Source organism: Protopterus annectens, chromosome 7.part0, assembly GCF_019279795.1.
Source record: "Protopterus annectens isolate FY-2018-M chromosome 7.part0, PAN1.0, whole genome shotgun sequence".
Lineage (NCBI taxonomy): Eukaryota > Metazoa > Chordata > Ceratodontiformes > Protopteridae > Protopterus > Protopterus annectens.
In genome coordinates, this window is record NC_056739.1 from 1,167,359,508 (window position 1) to 1,167,378,738 (window position 19,231).

Consider the following 19,231-nt stretch of genomic DNA (forward strand, 5'->3'; position numbering starts at 1 on the left):
CTTCAGAAGATAATTGCCCCATTGCATTTTTTTTTCTTCAATTTTCTTTTGGGTTGTATTAACTTTTACATGTCATCCAGAAAGGGAAAATGTGAGCATCTTTTTCGTTTTTGGTCTAGATGCTGCCCACAACCATAATCATTGTGAGATTTGTCAAGCATTTGTACTGTTGACCTTATGCAGCCATCTGGCTTCCCTTTCTGTCTTTTTGGAAAAACAGTGATTGAAGCTTCTGTTTTAGGGATCCATGGCTGCCGAATCTACCTTCCCTGGCATTCAGCCACCACTTAAGAAAAAATCTAAAAAATGTACTGAATCTTCTACTGTCCAGCCTCTTCCAGATATCTCCATTGGGATGGATAAATAACATGAGGACCATCCAGTTTCAACATCATCCCCCTCTGATATGAATCAGTTGAAGGCTGTCTACTCAATCATCCGCTGAGGTTTTGCCACTATCTTCTATACACAATGGGAGGGTCAGGACTGTGGCTAATCATTTTGGCGGGGCCTAGCGGTATTCCCCAGATTCTTGTTAGTGAGGAAGTCCTTGCTTCCCTTATAGGTCAAGTAAAGGTCCGAACCCCTAAGTTTGTTAGGGTTGATGTTTCTTTGAAAAAGAAACAGAAAACCAGACATGGGGCTCCTGTAGCTAGGGATCCTTGTAAAATGTGGCAGGATTTCACTAAGTAGTCTTTTCAAAGTCCTTATAGCTTTGAAGTGCCCTCAGGGAGTCTGTTCCTTGGTCCTCTACTCCTTAGTATACTTGAGATTCTGATTCCTAGGAGGGGATGTGCAATTAGGTTCTATGGAGGAGTCATCTGCCTACTAATCTCAAATTCATTCCCCTCTTGCTTTGAGATCTGAGGGTGGAAGATTCCCTTTACTGTGATTCCGCCATTGAAAAGTTGTCTTTTGGGGATACTATTTTATGCATGACTGAACATTTTAAATGGGGTTGTTCCCAGATTTCTGATATCCAGAAAAGGTACTATTACCTTTTACCGACTGGTTCACCTCAACCTTCTACAGCCCCTCCAAAGAAACCTGCTTGGTTTTATACAGTTCCTGAAGCTGTAACGTGTTTTATATAAAAGCCTCTCTTCTGACCCTGCAGTGATTTTCCTGCTGACTGATAAGCCTTCTAAATTGCTATCAATTTCCAAGCTTTTACCTTCTGATGACAGTCATGGTATTGACGTGTATAAGTATATAACTCTGCCACCTTGGCTTTCAGAGCCATAAATTATCAGACCCATTTGATTATGTATGCCCAGGCTCCTGTTTTTTAACTTGCAGATGGTCTGTCTGATTTGCCTGATTCAGAAGCCAAGTCCTCTACTATTTCCCTTTGGAGCTCTACTTCCCAGGTAGCTCATCACTCTCTAAAATGTAGTTGTGATACTGCTGACGCTACCTATATGGTGGATGTATTGGGGTCAGTTATTTGGCGGTATTTCTGGTTGCAGTTCTAGTCCCTTCATGAAGACATTAAAGCTCACACTACCCCCTAGATCCTATTTTGCTCTTGCTTAAATGTCTGCCATGTTTATCATTTTATACAATAATTTCTTTAAATCGATTTTGTTTCTGACCAAGATTGCTAATGTTGACTCCTTCATTATTTTTGATTCTCTTATTCCTGTTGACTTTGTTATATTGCAGAAAATTGTAGCTATATTAATTTAATGCTTTGAATAATGTATATTTTTGTCTCTTGCAAAAGGTCCTTGGACTGGTCTACTTACCCAGTTAGCAAAGGACAAAACAATAATTGCAGATCAGACATGGGACCAGGTTATACTGCACAGACTCCAAACACTATAAAGTATATAGTGCTCAGCTTTAGCTTCAGAATCCTCAGATATGTGTACTGGTCTGAGACCACATCAGCATACTTTTCAAGGTACCCATCTGGTATTATTGTATAGCAGCACATGTATACCCTCTTTCCCAATCACAGCAAATTTGCATACACCTACATCCACTACAAGTTCTAATCCCATGTAAAATAAACTCGTTTCTCATATCTAGGGCTATCTGATTGCCCCCAACCCAACCCCACCCTACACATATACACACACATTATTACTCAAAATATGAAATTGGGAATGTTTACTATATGATACTGATTTCCCTGTTGCAAAATTAAAATGCTACTCTGTTATTCCTTTTTCTTACATTTGTTTCTGGGTCATGGCAGTTTGCTGAAAATGTCTCTACTGAGGGCAGTTTTGTAGTATGAGCTTATCAAATGCAGAAAGCAGTAATGGTTCAATGTTTCATTTCTTACAGTGGTCTCAGCAAATGATATCAAAATCAAATCAAGTGCTTCAGAGTTGTATAGCCATATAGTAGTTGGTTGGACAGTTATAGTCAGGACTGCTTGCAGATTTGGGCATACTAGTAGCTAGAACAGAAAATTTAAAAACATGGCTGAAAATCTACCCACATTGATATGCTATGCCATGTGACCACAACAGGATCACCTTCCTGCAGAAACAAAAAACACACAACCACTGATTTGTAATATCAATGCCTTATGTGCATTTGTGTGCTGCTCTGCAATACTTTCACTTCCATAACGTGCACACATACACGTTCACACAGAGTTGAAGATAAGAAACTGCATAGTTGTTGGTACGCAGCTTAATAATATGGTGAAAAGAATACTGTTCAACAACACAAGACCACAGCATAGAAGTGTAGCGTTCCCCCTCTACCATTGTATGTAGAGAGAATATTGAACTGTATAACTAATTGCATTAGAAATGCACAGTGTCAAAGGCCACACTACAAGACCCCTCTGGGGTGCTTCATCTGACACACATCAGTACACAAACATCTGCCTGTTAAGAGTAAATACGATATCTTCAGAAATGCATCATATCAACTGTTGAGCTAGGCACCATGCATTATATAAACCCAAATTTGCCATTGGAGGAATGTCTCATGCTCTTGTTTTAGATGCATCTGAAGCACAAATGCACAGATGCACATGCTTACACACACACACACACACACACACACACACACACTTGATATACAAGTTCTGCTGTTATTCTTAGCCATCCTGTTTGTGAAAAGCTCCATTTTCAAAGCTTATGCTGCTTTACTTTATTATGGTTTGCTTTATTACAGAAGATCACCTTGGAAATATTAGAAAAAATGTGAAGCAAGGAAAGAGGTCTGCATAGAAAGCATTTAAAGCTGCACTTGAGAGTCTCAGGCTTAATCTTTCGGTTGTGAAGAGCCTTCTTGTATCTTGGGTAAGGATCTAAGCATGTTTAGCATCAGTGACAAGTTGTTAGTTTCAGGAAAACCAAATGGTACTAACAGAAATGGCTTACTGAAGAGGCTGCAAAATTACCTCACAAAGAGGTAGGATCCTAGGCCTTAAACACTTGTCCTATATGGACAGACTAAAAAAAACACCAACTATTCCGTCTCATATTGCCTACTTTGAGGTGATCTCTGCTTGACTTACAAAGCCATATCTGACCCAGCTCTGTTAGTAATGCTACATCTAAAGAAATCCCAATCCCTCCATACCACACACTCCAGAGACCTCAACCTCAATACCACAATCAACAGAACATGCTGGAGGGACAGGCTCATAACCCAGAGACTGCCCATGCTGTGGAATAGACTTCCCGTACATGTCAATCAGAGAACCTCATTGGCCCTCTTCAAGAGAAATCTTGATGAGTGTATGGGAAATAGAAAATCACCCCAGGGACCACTCCAGTGGCATGCCTCAACAGAGGCACTAGGAACTAAAGGGTGGCACAATGCCAGGCTAATCCTATGTGCTAGGCTTGTAAAGGCTCCAGGGCCATTAGCTTAGTACACACCTATGAACATATACATCTGTACAGGCTAGTATTATTTTTCTCATTTGGTAGCACATACAGTTGTTTGTGGACAGCTCCATCCGTCCTCTCTAAAACCACTCTAATGTTTTTGATGGTCACTGTGGCCCATCCCTAACCAGATATTCTTGTGTTAAGTACTCATTCCTGGCTGATATCAGCAGACATCCTACTTCCTCTTCAACCGTGGTCCTCTTTAATGTGAATGGAGAGCCAAGAGCTAAGTCCATAGTCCCTGACATCTCATCTCACTTCTTTTTCCTGAGAATACCACTTGTCTTTTCTCATGTGTGCCTTGGTGCAGTCTCAATAATCAGTCCCATGTCTGTCAGTGCATTGCTTCTACCTCTACACAAGCAATCTGCTGACAGACATGGGGAATATCTCCAAGAACAGGGTACTGGCAGACATCTCCACAGACAGGGTACTGGGAGACATGGGGAATATCTCCACAGATGGGTTACTGGCAGCAATAGGGAATATCTCAATAAATCATGACACTTAAGTGTGCTGTCTTAACATCTTTGGGGCTTTATTTGATATATAAAGACATGTAAATAAAGACATGTAACTTGAGACAGAAAACTTCAAAAGTGCCTTTGGCTTCCTACACCAAGCTGTGAAGTACCAAGGATAACTTGACCTGAAAAAGATGTATGCCGAGGACTACTGGTTTCCTCATCAGTGTCCATGCTTGATTTGTTTTGTATATCACCCTTCCCACTGTACCAGTTGTACAGCTATAGACAGTTTTTTTTCCAGTGCACTATTCTCAGTTCATAGGGAGACTGGTGGCTATGAATACTGAAGGCTCCTGTTTAAGGTTAGCTAAGTATTTTATAAGTTAATTCTTGGCAAAACAAAGGCAGATGTACACAGATGACTTTAGATCCAACTTTGTGAATATTACCATTACTAGAGCATTAATAATTGATTAAAATGCCTCAGTACTTTTGGTTCTTTGTCTTGTAGGCATAGCATTATACTCAAAAAATACACAAGTTCATAGATAAGTACTAGGCTAGCTACACTTGTGGACCATCTTAAGCCTAGCCAATTTACCTTTAGGCACTTCAATTAACCTACTCCATTTGGTGTTAGATTGGTCTTACCTATCCCATAGTTGATTATATATACTGTATTTTCACCCTAATGAGAATAGCTAGGATCATAGCATAGATAATTTGAGGGGACCTATGCAAGGGCCAAAGCATTTAGGAACTTACTCTGTCCATTAGTAATACAGGTGTAGTTCTGGTTTAAATGTTCTGTTTCCCATCTATAGATCTAAGTTTTGCTAGAATATGGATAGGAATGAGCTTTATTTTATTGGACGGGGAGTCTGTTCCAGATAAGCAGTATCCTCTGTAATGTATACCTGTCCCTTCAAACCATTCTGGCATGTTGTAGAAGAGGTTTAGATCCCTAAACTGAGTATTTCTAATTCCATTTGGTTTGCTTATGTGCAGTAAATCCATCAGTATTGGGTCAGAAGATGCCTTGTATGATACAGACAAGTCACCTCTTAGCAGTCCATAGGATACTGAGTATACTGACAGGACTTTGAGTAGGTCTATGTAGGATATATTGTTTAAGCCTTGTATCTTTTTAGTAAAGTACCTCTGTAGTCATTCCAGTTGCTGCGTGTGTCTGAACAGATACATACCAAAGGGGGCATTATACTCAATGAATGACATAATGAGATCTAGATATAATCCCTTTGTTTATAACCTATGCAGTATAGAAAGACTTTTTATGACAATGGACTGATGTTGGTCAAAACGTGGGTCACTGTCCACATATGTTCTCAAATCCTGAAGAACTGGGTAAACTCTTAGGGGCATATTGTCAATGTGGTAGTTCCCTGAGATAAATTACTTTTTCCAAAGGATACAATGATACATTTTTTGGTATTTATTTGAAGATTCTTATCCTGGCCCCATCCCTTATCACTGTATCCTGTAGTAGTGTGCAAAAAAATGCTATAGAGTAAATAATGTGCCTTACCATCCGCCTTCATGACAACTACAGAAAATACAATCGGAAAGACCTCTAACCAAGAGGTACCCCTCAATGGAAAAAACAGTTAATGTATGGTTAGTGTTTTTAAACTATACTTATGAGCTACTTTCTCTGCTTGTTTATAATTGGCTGTCTGGCCGGCAGTGTGCACACTACTAGAACACTGCCACCCTTTCACTAAAACATGGTCAATTATAATATCAGTCCACCTACAGGAAGCATTCAAATATTAGCATGCTCTGCACAGAAATATTACTAAACTATATTTAAGCAACTCCACTTTCAAACTAAACATCATATTAAGCGTAAAGTATGACAAAGGCAAGTTATACCAAAAAATAACCTAACTGTGATAGTGGCAATGTAACAACCAGATGAAAAGAAATAAAATTGTCTTTTAAATAAGTTTTGACTGCAAATCTAATTTTCCAGTTTTGTGAGACAATATTTCTTCTAAACAACACAGAATAAGAAGGGGCTCAATTCTGATATTTTATCTAATATATTGACACAGAGCTGCATATCTGTGAGAAGCTTCAGTTAGATTTTACTTTGAGCATGATTCAGCTTCACTGATTTGTTTTTTTCTCCATTTACTTTGCTTGTGGTTGAGATCTGATCTGTTCCCTTACCCTACCACCATATTTCCCACCCACCACCACTAAACTTAAAGCAAATTAACTCCACCCACACCTCCTCTACAACCAATCATTGCATCCAGCCCACAATCATCCCCAGTCTTATTCCTGCTACAAGATACAAGTCACCCAACTTCTACCTTCTGGATCTTTCTCAATCCCATATTAATTGTATTTCACCCTGTCATGCTCACACTCACAGTTGTTTTTGTAAATTACAATCTTTACCAAACATCTCCCTCACTCACCACCAACGTCCATCTTTGTTCTACCACCAAAACCCCTTTCTTTTTTACCCCAGTCCTAATACAGCATACATGCATCTCCTACCTTCCTTCACACAGTACTCACTACATCAGTTACAGCACTCCTTACAACCATCTATAGTTCATAAACGTTTAAACCTAGCACATTCTCCAACACACACCCTGCCACTCTTTACACCACACATGATAAACCTCCAACTAAACTCACTAGTCCTCCTCACCACAGTAACACACACAAAACCAACTATCAGACTCGCATCTCACTCAGAACAACTTCACCCAACAACTCTCACTCACATTCACCATTTTTAACATCAACCTCCTTTTCAGGGCCAGCCTTTGGTCAATTGGTGCATTAGGCAAAAGGGCTCCACTGTGCCCACCACACCACCTGCTGCACCCATCCTGGTTTACCTACACCATTCAGATTACTGGAAAAGAACTCCTGCTTGAGCAGTGCCCTAGGCATCCTTCTGTTGGCCTATGCCTAAGGCTGGCTATGCTCCTTTTACATCTCATCCAAAACATACAGTCTAACTCTCCACAACCTCTTTGGCTACAAATATGTAAAAAATAACCTAAAATCAAGACATTTCTGCCTTAAACACATCCGGATTTAAATGGTACTCCAGTTTCCATCTGTCCAAGACTTGCCTTAAATTCACTGGTGGCATGCATCTGAACCCCATCTCTGCTACCACATCCCAAACTATTTCAGTATCCCTTAATCCCCCCCCCCCAAGACTCTCAACATTAAGTAACAACAAATCTGACATTATACTATTTAATATTAACCTGAGTAGTTGCAATAAAGTCCAAAAATGTCATGCAAGCCTCACATTCTACTCCCCATATATAGTTGTAGTTACTGAAACTTGGCTAAAACTACACATACAAGGCAACAAAACACTACCCCAGAATATAACCTTTTCAGACTCTACAGTCAAAACAAATAAGGTGGAGAAATAGCGATTATACACAAAAACTCCTCAGAATGTAACCTCTACCCCCTACCCTCTACCTATACTTAACATTGCAGAATATCTAATAACAATTCTCAAACTTAATAGAAAAAGCATCTACACCACTGGAGTCTACATCCCACTTGAACAAAACATAAGCACATAGAACACCTACTGTAATGGCTATCTGACAGTATACCCCACAAAACAATCGTAATTGAATCCAGCTTGTACAGCCGCCCCATTGATGAATCTCTCTGGATTCTCTCAATTAATAAATGAGACTAAAAGTGTACAAAAACACACAAATAAGGACTACACTTTAGACTGGATCATCTCAAATAAGCCACATAAACTCCTCTGGCTGCCTATCTAATCATATGCAAACCGGTATGATACAAACAGGTAAGCAATGTAAAGAACAAGTTTAAACATCATATCCACTCTCAAACTCTACATTTGGAATATCCTAAGAAATCATGCCACTAGATGATGTAGTAACTCATTTCATTTCCTGAACATCCTATACTTCCATGCACCACTCAGAAGAAACAGAGTCCGGTCAAACCCAGCAATCTGGTTTACCAAAGAAAAAAGGCAGGTTTTCCTTCAAAGAGTTTAAGCTTGGAAACTATGGTCCAGAAATAAATTCCAGTCTAGCTATCAACACTTTAGATATTTGAGAAATTTTGTAAAGAAATTAATAACCAATGACAAAAAAAAAAACATATTTCTCCGGCCTCCAAATTTCACACCAAACCAATCCCAAGCTATTTTGGTCTTCTGTTAAGAAACTTCTGCAGCCTGGCCAAACAAAACCTCCTTCACCAACAACTAATAATATAGACAATATGGCAATCCAATTCAATTCCCACTTTATAAACACTATACTTTCTCTTACTAAATAAACCTCTTCCACCAACCTCAGCTAAGAACAACACAATAACTTTCTCTTTCTACCCGGTCCCAAATGCTACCATAAGAAAACACTTACTAAACCTCAAACCAACAACTTTAGCAGTTGATAAACTGCCAACAGAATACCTGGAACTTGCTGCTGTTGCTCTAGCCTTCCCTGGCTCAATACTAATTGACCGATAAATAACAGAAAGCCATGACCCAACTACATGGAAAAGCTCATTCATAAATAGCACTACATAAAGGAGGAAATTCAAGTGACCTATCTAATAACCGACCTATAGCTATATTGCCATAATGATCAAAAATTCTAGAAAAATGTATCCATTGTCAACTCCTCAAACATCTTAGAGATGATCTTCTGTTCACAACCCAATGTGATTTCCACCCTAGTCATAGCACAGCAACTGCTCTTCTTAGCTTCAACAATATTGTCAACCAAAATGGAAATAGGATTTCTAGTATCAGCACTCTTCTTGGATCTGTCAAAGGCCTTTGACAAAAACATCTTACTAAACTCTTACATCTGTGTCTTTAATCAGTCTACTCTCACATGGTTTCATAACCCTTTCACAAATAGTCAACAATCAGTAAATGGAAACATGAGTTCTCCTCTTTCCTCCCAATCACAGTCAGAGTTCCACAAGGCTCAATCCTGGGACCATAACTGTAACATATTTATTAACAACTTCTGTACTGCACTAAATAGGCAAATGTAGTTCATTATGTAGATGATGCAACCATAATCTTCTCTGCACCAATACAAAAATCCACCAAGAAAACACTCAAGAATCCTTCTGCTCCACAGAATCCTGGCCAAGCACTGCAGACCTACTCCTAAATGTTAAAAAGACCAGTCTCATGTTCTTTATAGCAAAACAATACAATGATCAAAAAAAATGGTTCCACGTTGTTTCATTTGACAATACAATAGTAGAAACCATGACAGAAGCCAAACTACTTGATGTAATCTTAGATGACAAACTCGGATACTCGCACTCCAAATTCCATCACTGCACAGCCCTAAAGGAGCTAAACTGTCTGGAACTCCCAAACCAGCTAGCCCACTCTTACCTCACTACAGCCCACAAATTAATCCATAAACCAGATAGCACCTCCTCTTTAAAAACATACTGCAATGATACAAAGTAGCAGAACACAATACTCCAAAAACAAATCCCATCTAGTTGTAAGCGAATCAAAAAACTCTGCAGTAAACTCCCTGTACTCTTTTTACTGTGTTACAAAACTATGGAACTCCATTCCACTACAGCTAAAACTTAGACAATGGAAAATGCTTTAAAAGCCTACTAAAACAACACCTGCAATCCTTCTCACTCAGCTCTTGCTCTTCTCCTGGTCAATACCTACCAAAGAACTTATTAAGCTACAGTAACTCCAACAAAACCATACCTCACTCTTCCTAACTCATCACATATGGAGCCCATTATGACAATGAGATTAGTACACTTTTACCTTTCTCTCCTGCTGTAAACAATCAATATTTCTCTTGTTTTTCCTCTCCTCTCTGAAGCTAGTTTTTGTCTCTCATTTTTACCTCTACTTTCTAACTGCAAAAACTAAATCTAAATGATTTTTCCATTTGTTTTACTTTTGTTGTTGTGGATATAGAATTGTTCTAAATGGTTAACTACCATATTTATTTGCACTCAGTAATCTGCAATGTAAAATAATGTAATAAAAATGTCTATGTATTGTGAACACTTGTAACTTATGAATGTAAATGTAGTGCTTTTCTCCCTGGGCCTGCACTGAAAAGGACAATTATACCCCTGTCGGATTTTCACAGTCAACAAAGGAAAATACATAAATAAATAAATACATTAATTAATAAATTAATTAATTAATTTAGCGTCTGTCCATGATTTTGGAACCAGTTATTTGTTTGGGGGCAAACCTTCCTGTTAGGGTGGCCAAGTCAGTTGGGGACTCTGTGACTACCCTATAGACAACCAGAGACCTTTGATATTCACCTTTCCTTCAGAGAAATAGATTACAAACGATAGGTTCTAGCACTGAACCCTGGAGGACTCCACTTGTAACTGGTCTCTGTGGAGGTAGAACACAGGAGATCAAAATAGAAGCAGTCAGTGAGCCAGTTGGCAATCTAGCTGATGATGTAGAGAATTAATCATAGTTTAATTAGTTTTTCTGTTTTGCCTGAGTGGGTGATTTGTTTCAAAAGGTTCAGCCAGGTCAAGGTATGTGGTATGTACCATTCTACTTTCATCTATTAATTTGGTGACCTTTTTCAAAAAAGTCCACCAGGATAAGTAAGCATGACCCGTCTGAGTCCAGTGTTTGGAGGATCCCTATGTCGTTATTGACAAGTTCCATAAATCTTTCCTTGGCTTTGAATGTGAGGCTAGTCAGATTTGTGGGTCTGTAACTGCCATGGGTCTGTGGAAAGTCCTCCTTCATGCAGGGGAATGACTGTAGCTGTTTTCCATTCACTTGGTGCAAAAACTGTATGCAGGCTGAGACTGAATAATGTTGGGGTGGGCTAAATTGTGTTTCATGCTGTTAAATATGCACCTAGGGGTATTGTCATGATTCATGATGCAACAGTTTTAGCTTTTGATGGTGCTTTTAGGACTTGTTCTTATGTGATAGCTGGAGGCCAGCCAGTTTCAGGTATATCTTGTGGGATACATGGAGGGAGATGGGAGTAAAATGAAAGCTGCATTTATCTGCCAGTATTGTAGCTATACGTTTAGCCTCAGTCTGAGAAAGATGTTACCTAATCAGCTCACCACATTACTGCATTGTGCTTTTGAGATTACAAACATAACTAAAAATGCCTTGTGATTGACTTTGGCTTGGGTAGCTATTTTTGCCTCAAACTTGTCTTTGGTGGACTTTCCTAAGTCATTTGTTTATTTTGATGATGAGCTGTCTGTCATTCTGTGAATTACTCTTCTTACTTTCCGCAAAAAATCTCTTCCTTTTATTGTAAGGCATGTTGATATTATGGCTACTCCATGGGAGTATGTTTATAGGGTTCCCTGTGCTTGCTCTTATAGGGTGTAGCTCCTTCTATGCAGCTATTTACATGCTGGTGTAGTGTGCTGGTATATGCTTCCACAGATTCAATAGAATTAATTTAGCTTGGTGGAGATTTGAAGCTTGTCAGTGTATCACGTAGAGTTGGTAGTAGGTCTTAGAGAAATTTCTAAAGGTACCTTGGGTGGAAGACACCTCTTGTTTCAGTTTTACAGGACACCGCTTCGTGGTCAAACCTAACAAGGGATGAAGATATGCAAGGAATGGTGCAAGGCACCCCAATAATTTGGGACAAGCTCCATGTTGATGTTCCCCAAGTGGGTACTCTGAATAATTTGTTCTAGGGAGTCTCTGCACTTGTGCACTAGTTGTGGTGAACATTTCCCAGTCTATAGTTGGATAGTTTAAATCACCTAGAAAAATGGTATTGAGTTTAGTACCGAGTGATTCAACGTCCTCTGGATAGGTAATGTGGCTTTTTTGGGTCATAGAGAGAGTTCTATAGCTAGTTAATATATAACACAGGACAGTTCTAATATTCTTTGAATGTAAAGAAGCTGTAGTGCGTTATGCTGCTTTACCAGCCTTGATACCAGTCACTTTTGGATGAGGGCTGAGACACTTCCATCTTTTTCCCCTCCTGCGCAGTAGTTGAATGTGTGGAAGGCATTACAGCCCTGCACAGCCAGAGTGCCCCCTGCCATTTAAAACCATGTCTCAATCACTACACACAAACATCAATGTCCTCCAGAGTGAGAATGGCTTGTAAGGAGCAGGTTCTTGGCTAGAATTGATCAGTAATGCCACCATATTTTTCTTTTCCAGCCTCCTTATGTTGGTAGGTTTATCAGGTTGGCATTGACTAAAGAAGGCACTATGGGGGCGGACAATGTCTTTGCCAATAATCAAAACCCTAGAGTGACAGATATCAGACCCCCCTTGGAATAACACCAAAAACGAACCCAATATTGAAGTCTGTTGTTTTTTTTTGCTCGTGATCATCATCCTTGGAGAAGGTAGAATACTGCTCAATGCTAGGCTCATACCCACCTGCATGATGGTCAGAGAGCCCCATCACATCTCTTCTCTCTGATTTACAAAATTAGTAGCCCATGTGACATTGAACACTATGCAGTGTAACTTGTGTAACATTTCTATAGGAACAATTCTACCATTAATATTGTTCAGATTCAAGGCATTTGAGCATAAATGTCTGAACACAAAAAAATGAATACCCTTTATACATAATGGAAACTGTGCATAGGCAGAATTACATCTTCACTTATAAGAAAACATTTCTTCAGAAAGATCTGTTAAGCTAAAGCATATTTAAAAAAATGCAAACAAGGGCAATGATCAACAAAGAGTATGAAGAGTAAAATATGAATGAATATCAAACTGGACTGAGACCTTTATGAGGGGAATGAAATGCTAATGACATTAGGTGTTTTGGATATAGCTGCTAGCATGCAAATATGTATTTTATATATATATATATATATATTTTTTTTTTTGTTAATATATACAATAAATAGCATATATTATGCATGGCAAAGACTCATTGCTTCTGTAGTATAAAATGTGTACATGTGTAAACATGTAAACTAAAGTTATAAGAGTTTATTAAGTGATGTCATCCCCCTGTAATTCAAAGCATTGTGTATTTATGTATAATTTTTTATAACAAAAAACAACCAGCACAGTCTGATAGCTTAAGCCGCAGCATAAAACAGCATTTAACTGCCAGCATTAACACTTTGAGTTTCAGCATTATTAGTCAATATATTCATTCACAAATAACTTATTAAAGTGATGTCTTTATTTAGCACAATAGGTAGTGGCCACAAAATATTTTTTTTTTTTTTGTTTTGAGAGATGATCATTAAACATTTGATAATTTAAAAAAAAACAATAATTAAATGTTAATCAAGTGTGAACACTTTTAAAATGAGAAAATTAGGGTAAGACTGATGGCTAAAGTTGATCATGAAATGACAAAATCTGATCATAAAAAATATAGATATACAACAGTCAGTCATGTAAATTACTCATACATACCCATAGATGTGAATACTATAAATGTAAACTATCACAGCATGACTTATCAGATGTGTTCAAAAGTAAACGATCACAGCATGACTTATCAGATGCGTACAAAAGTAAGTGGTATTTGTTTCATATTTTTATGAATGCGCATTTCCTTAGTGCACAAAATTCAGTGTATCGATTGATTTAATAACTTTTTGACTTGTGATCTGCCTTAACTCACTTTGCTACACATAGAAAAGAATAAAGGCATGATACAAAAGTTTCTTTCCCTCTTCTCACATCCTATGTTTCTAATAGGTACAGACCATGAAAAACAAGCCTCCTACTATTCATTTGGGTCAGGCAAGATGAATTTCTTTTGTGCAAGTGTAGCAAGTTGTAATTGTGACTCAAAAAACCGTAACAACATCACTCAGTATAATTACTCTGATGGACTTTTTCACTTTGTGGAATAACTGCTGTTGCCTATGCTTAGTGAAAGCTGCTTTGGAATGCAGCTAACATAATTCTTCATAATGAGTCAAGGAACCAAGAAGATAAAAAAAAGTCAAAAACATTTTTTGTATAGTGTAACTGGGCTAGTTGGCACTTCCCACCATCGGATGTGATGTATAACCATCACTTGCTCTGGTTAAACAAACCGTGAAACAGATGCCGCTATTTACTGACAGTCTCTCAGTAGCAGTCCTGCTCATATGCACACCTCACCTATTATTAAGTTAATGAAACTGTTACTCTTATCAGATGCTCTTTTGCTTTATGAGGTTTGCAGGAGAGCAACAACCCCTCTGGTAGTGTGATTATATACAGCCGTTAAACTGGCTTTACTCAATAAACCAAATGCAAATGACCAGTTAAGATTTTTGCATGTGGCAAGCAATTTATTTCTGTGTATATCTGCTATGAAGTTAAAGTAATATTGCTATTATGATTAAGCAGTCAGCCTTGATGTGATCATGATGTGCTGCATTTGTGAGCCTACTCACATTATCTCACTGCACTGTTAAGACTCCTGTGTTTCTTCTACAAGCAGGCACTCCAGGCTATCTAGGTTGGTCCAAATGCAGGTTACTTTTTATAGCAGTGCAAACCTGAGAGGGGATGTAAAATGTTGTCTGGTGTTAAATAAAGGTAAATGGGGAAAATAATCTCCCTCATATTCTAATAACTGTGTTGAGCAGTATTTAGTGTCATTAATTATAGTAAGTGTTGCTGGAAAAAAAGACTCAATGGTTTGTACTACTGTTTCCAGTACGTGTACTGCACTAAATTAGAGAGGTTCATAATTCACTGAATCCTAGATATTTAAAAAAAACTTTTACATTTTTCTCCACCCTTTCAAACTGAGTGGATATTTTATACTGAATATGAATCCTAATTGCTTTCTACAATAAAAATGTTTGCAGGAAGGCAAGAACTTTTATAAATGTTCCTTTTAGAAAGAAGGACCATACAAAACTATGCTTGGCTAGCAGCACTACTTTTTTTGCTAAAAAAAAAAAAAAAAAAAAAAAAAACCTGCAAAAGATAATTTTTTTTCTCGAAGGTAAATGTTTTGTCTTATAAAATTAGCTGATCGGACTTAAACAAGCTAAATAAGATGGATTGTAGCAAACAGAGGGCCTGAACTTGATGTGGAGAAACTACTACTACTACACACACACACACACACACACACACACACACACACACACACACACACACACACACACACACACACACACACACACTTATACATACCACAGAAGAGAAAAACTTGAAAAAAATATCACATTTAGATTATTATGCTTAGAGATACCATGTTACAGCTTTGTCACAGTGTCAACTGAAGTTGAATAATCATATTATTCTAGAATAAAATATAAGTTTATGTAATGTCAGTAACTTTGCTGTTTAATGCCAAGTTACAATCCTTGCTGCCTTTTCTTTTCTCACAGAAATATAAATGATATGAGAAGGAGGTTATAACATGTAATCCTAAAAGTCAGGGATAGTTAATGAGGTGAAACTGCAGCAAAGACTATTGTGGTGAACCTGTGTATTAGAATTAAGATGATCTATAAATAAGAAAATGAGATGTCAATTTAAAAAGAAATGTCTGTTGCTTTTATTATAGAATAGTACAAGTTATTCTCAAATTCCCCCTCTTTTGTCAGACTGCTAAATACTTTGTAGCTGAAATGCTCCAGTTATTTGTCAAAGTGGCTTAAGGAACAAGGCATCCAATTAGCAGTGTTTAATTGTAGAGCAATCTCTAATCTGTAAGCCTTGTCCCCGATTCACCAAGTTTATTGTTTGTGCCTTTTCAGGTCTTCAGCTTTTGAAACTGGACTGCAGGAAAGGAGACCCTCTATCTGAGCAAGTAACACTACAGGACTGCAAAGTACATTCTGTATCATAACAAATCCTCCCCAGTCAAAGGGATCTGACACCTGAGGAATCCTCTAAGAACTTCTCTTTTGAAGAAGGCAGTCACAAGAGGCAGTGCAGAGAACAATTTTTAACACGCAACTGTGAATGTGTCCATAGGAAAATGTCTTCAAGTGACGGGTTTGCCAAAGAAGATTCCAACTACAGTGATTACTCTGATAACTGGTACTTGGATGACTCTACACCATCTGTGTCTGAGGACAAGTAAGGAAATAATTGTTCGTTCTTTGTCTTATCTGTTATTTGGTGCTCTTAATTCTGTCAAGGCTGACATATTCCTTGTGCTGGGAAAATGTATGCTTTAACAAGTTTTCAGGGTTCAGTCTTTTGATGCAGTTAGATTTACTTGTCAGAGATGCTTGTAAATTACTGCGTCCTAATTCTGAGGAGCAGATTTAGAGCTCTTTTGTTTATATTATCAGAATAGCTGCTTAATTTCTGTTTCAGCCTTTGCAGTATTTAATTTGCTCTAATCAGAAAAATCTGAATACAGTCTTAATTTAATAGAGCATTACATGATTAGTAGTGTTACATTTACTTTCTAGAGTTTTATATCCTTGGTGTTTATGCATTTGCTTTAGCAGATTTTCACATTAAGATGCGTGTTGCACAGCATTGTGTTGCATCATGTAAAGTTCGCCAGGGCTGTTTTCCATTGAGTTTAACAAAAAAAAAAAATCTGCTACTGACTACTTGGTTATCAAAAATACTTGTGTGTATATACACACACACACACACACACACACACACACACACACACACACACACACACACACACACTCTCTCTGTATTTCTATTCTACTTTTGAAATTCATTGTCTTTCACATTTAGGGAATTCTCATGTTATTTTTCTTCACAAAATGTCTTCCTTGAGAACTTATAATTTTCTTTATTTATTTATTTTATTTAAAATTTGTTTACCAGGAATGTCCAACTGGGACAGAGCCCATTTTCAGCAGACCCCCCCCCCCCCCCAAGAAGAAATGCTGGAGATGCATGTCTTTGGAATGTGGGAGGAAACCGGAGCACCCAGAGGAAACTCACACGAATGCAGGGAGGACATGTGGACTCCACACTGAATGCACCCCAGTTGAGAATCGAACCAGAGAACCTCTTGCTGTTAAATGACACCATAACCACTGCATCATTGTGTCACCCAATTGTTTAAAGTTGCTGAGTTTAAGAAAGAATACTGCAGTTTTATATTCATGTCTGTCAGCTATACTAGTCTAATTCACATTATGAGGATGTGACAGTGCTCTGGACCAGGATTTATGAGCAACTGGAATGGAAGAGGGGTGAAGCAGAGAACTGAGAAATCTCCTTGCACATAAGTAAATGAGCAGTGTTTGATAATGATATAGTAACTCATATTTTTACAACCTACGTTTCTGCCATACTGCATCAAACAACTGCCGAACAGTCACAGCTCAAACCATTTATCAGCCTTTCTTAGCCATGCTGCTAAGACAGATTACTTGTATAAAGATTTAAATTACTTTACCTTTTCTCTGAAACACTGTGAATGGTACAAAAAGGAGCAATGGATAGAGGAGGCTAACCAAAGTGAAGAATACCTACCTTATTTATACAATTTTTTTTTCTTTTTTTCAGGATTATTCTACTCTGCAATACCACCATTCCTACTAAAGAGTTCCATATATGCGTGGCTCCCTTATCGGTGAGTTAGGCAGTTTTTGCTCCATAAGTCTGTTATTTTTAGTCATATCATTTGGATCACAATCTGTATTTTGTATACTAATGTTATCTGGTCCTAGCTGATCTAACAACACGTCTCTTTCATTTCTGTTAATGGGATAGAAAGGTACCTCTGGGTTAAGTGCTGTCTTCAAAGATAAGTTTCTCAGCATAAGTAACCCTGTATGAAGGAAGCAGGACAGATGGCAGATCAGCTATGTCTGTCATAGTCTTTATGAAGAGACCCTACCTGTCAGTGTTAATGAAGAGACCCTACATTTCTGTTAAACAACTGTAGATTTTAAAAGAACTTTGGCTATTATTTTAACAAGATGTCACTGTAGAGTGAGTATCTGTTAAACTATTACCGTACTGGATAGAAAACATTTCAAAAATGTAGCTTGGTCATCTTGCTTGTTCTATAAATCTGTAGTTTTGATATTAGCTTTTTCCATATATAAAGAATTCCTTCTATAATATATCATAACTAATGGGCAGTCTGGCTCAAACAAACAGCAAAGGTTTAGCAAGATCTATATAGACTGATGTGTTGGGAAGGTGGCCTAATGGTTAAGGTGTTTGCCTTACAAACACAAGGTACAAGGTTTGAGTCTCACAAGGGATAATTGGCTAGGCTTAAAATGGCTCAAGGGCAGTTAGCCTAGTACTAATCTATGAATCTATGAATGTGCATACAGACCCACACATATATCTCTGAGTGTTGCCATGTTTTGGTGCATAGCTAGTTAAGTAAGTGATGGTTCCAAAAAAAATACATTTTTTCTTTGCATTTTCATTGGCACATCTTCAGCCACACCAAGGCATACAGCTTTTCCTCTTCTTTCTTTCTTGAACACCTAAATCTCTGTGTACAATCATTCACACTCAGACACATATATTCTTACATCAGAAGCAATTAAGGAATAAAATGATAGAATTGAAAAAAATAAATAAAAATAAAAAAAGTGTGCAACAAACAATTAAAATCTGATAAACTGCTTCCTATTTCTGTGATCAGAGCAGTGAATAGAGCAACACAAAGACCTGTGAAGGTCACACAAAGACTGTAATACTTGTACACCATTCATTCAACAAGCTGGAGTATACAACAATATGTAGGCAGATTCTGAACAAATCAATACATTTCTTTGACTGAAAAGAGTGGCTAGGAAATATTATTTACCTTAATGTAATATTCTGTATCCCAAGGAGGGGACGTACAACTTCATTGTCTTAAGTTTGTATGCTTAATGTGTACGTGATGTACAGGGAATTGTGGTGATGTGGGGCAGGTAGCAACAGTGCTATTCTCCAGTTCTTAGGCATATCACTAATCTGGTGTATGTGTGTTT

General features: G+C 37.9%; 1 protein-coding gene across 3 annotated transcripts in view; it reads left to right on the plus strand.

The window, feature by feature from the left end:
- Nucleotides 1-19,231, plus strand: part of STRA6 (signaling receptor and transporter of retinol STRA6) — a 585,684-nt gene that overhangs the window by 172,095 nt on the left and 394,358 nt on the right. For 2 of the 3 annotated variants that reach the window (XM_044077758.1, XM_044077760.1), the window contains exons 2-3: nucleotides 16,061-16,385; nucleotides 17,796-17,862. In XM_044077758.1, coding sequence (XP_043933693.1) covers nucleotides 16,285-16,385; nucleotides 17,796-17,862 — 168 coding nt within the window. In that variant the 5' untranslated portion in view covers nucleotides 16,061-16,284. Of the gene's footprint in view, nucleotides 1-3,144; nucleotides 3,270-16,060; nucleotides 16,386-17,795; nucleotides 17,863-19,231 lie in introns of those variants that run through there. The other variant, XM_044077759.1, reaches the window with a different exon arrangement.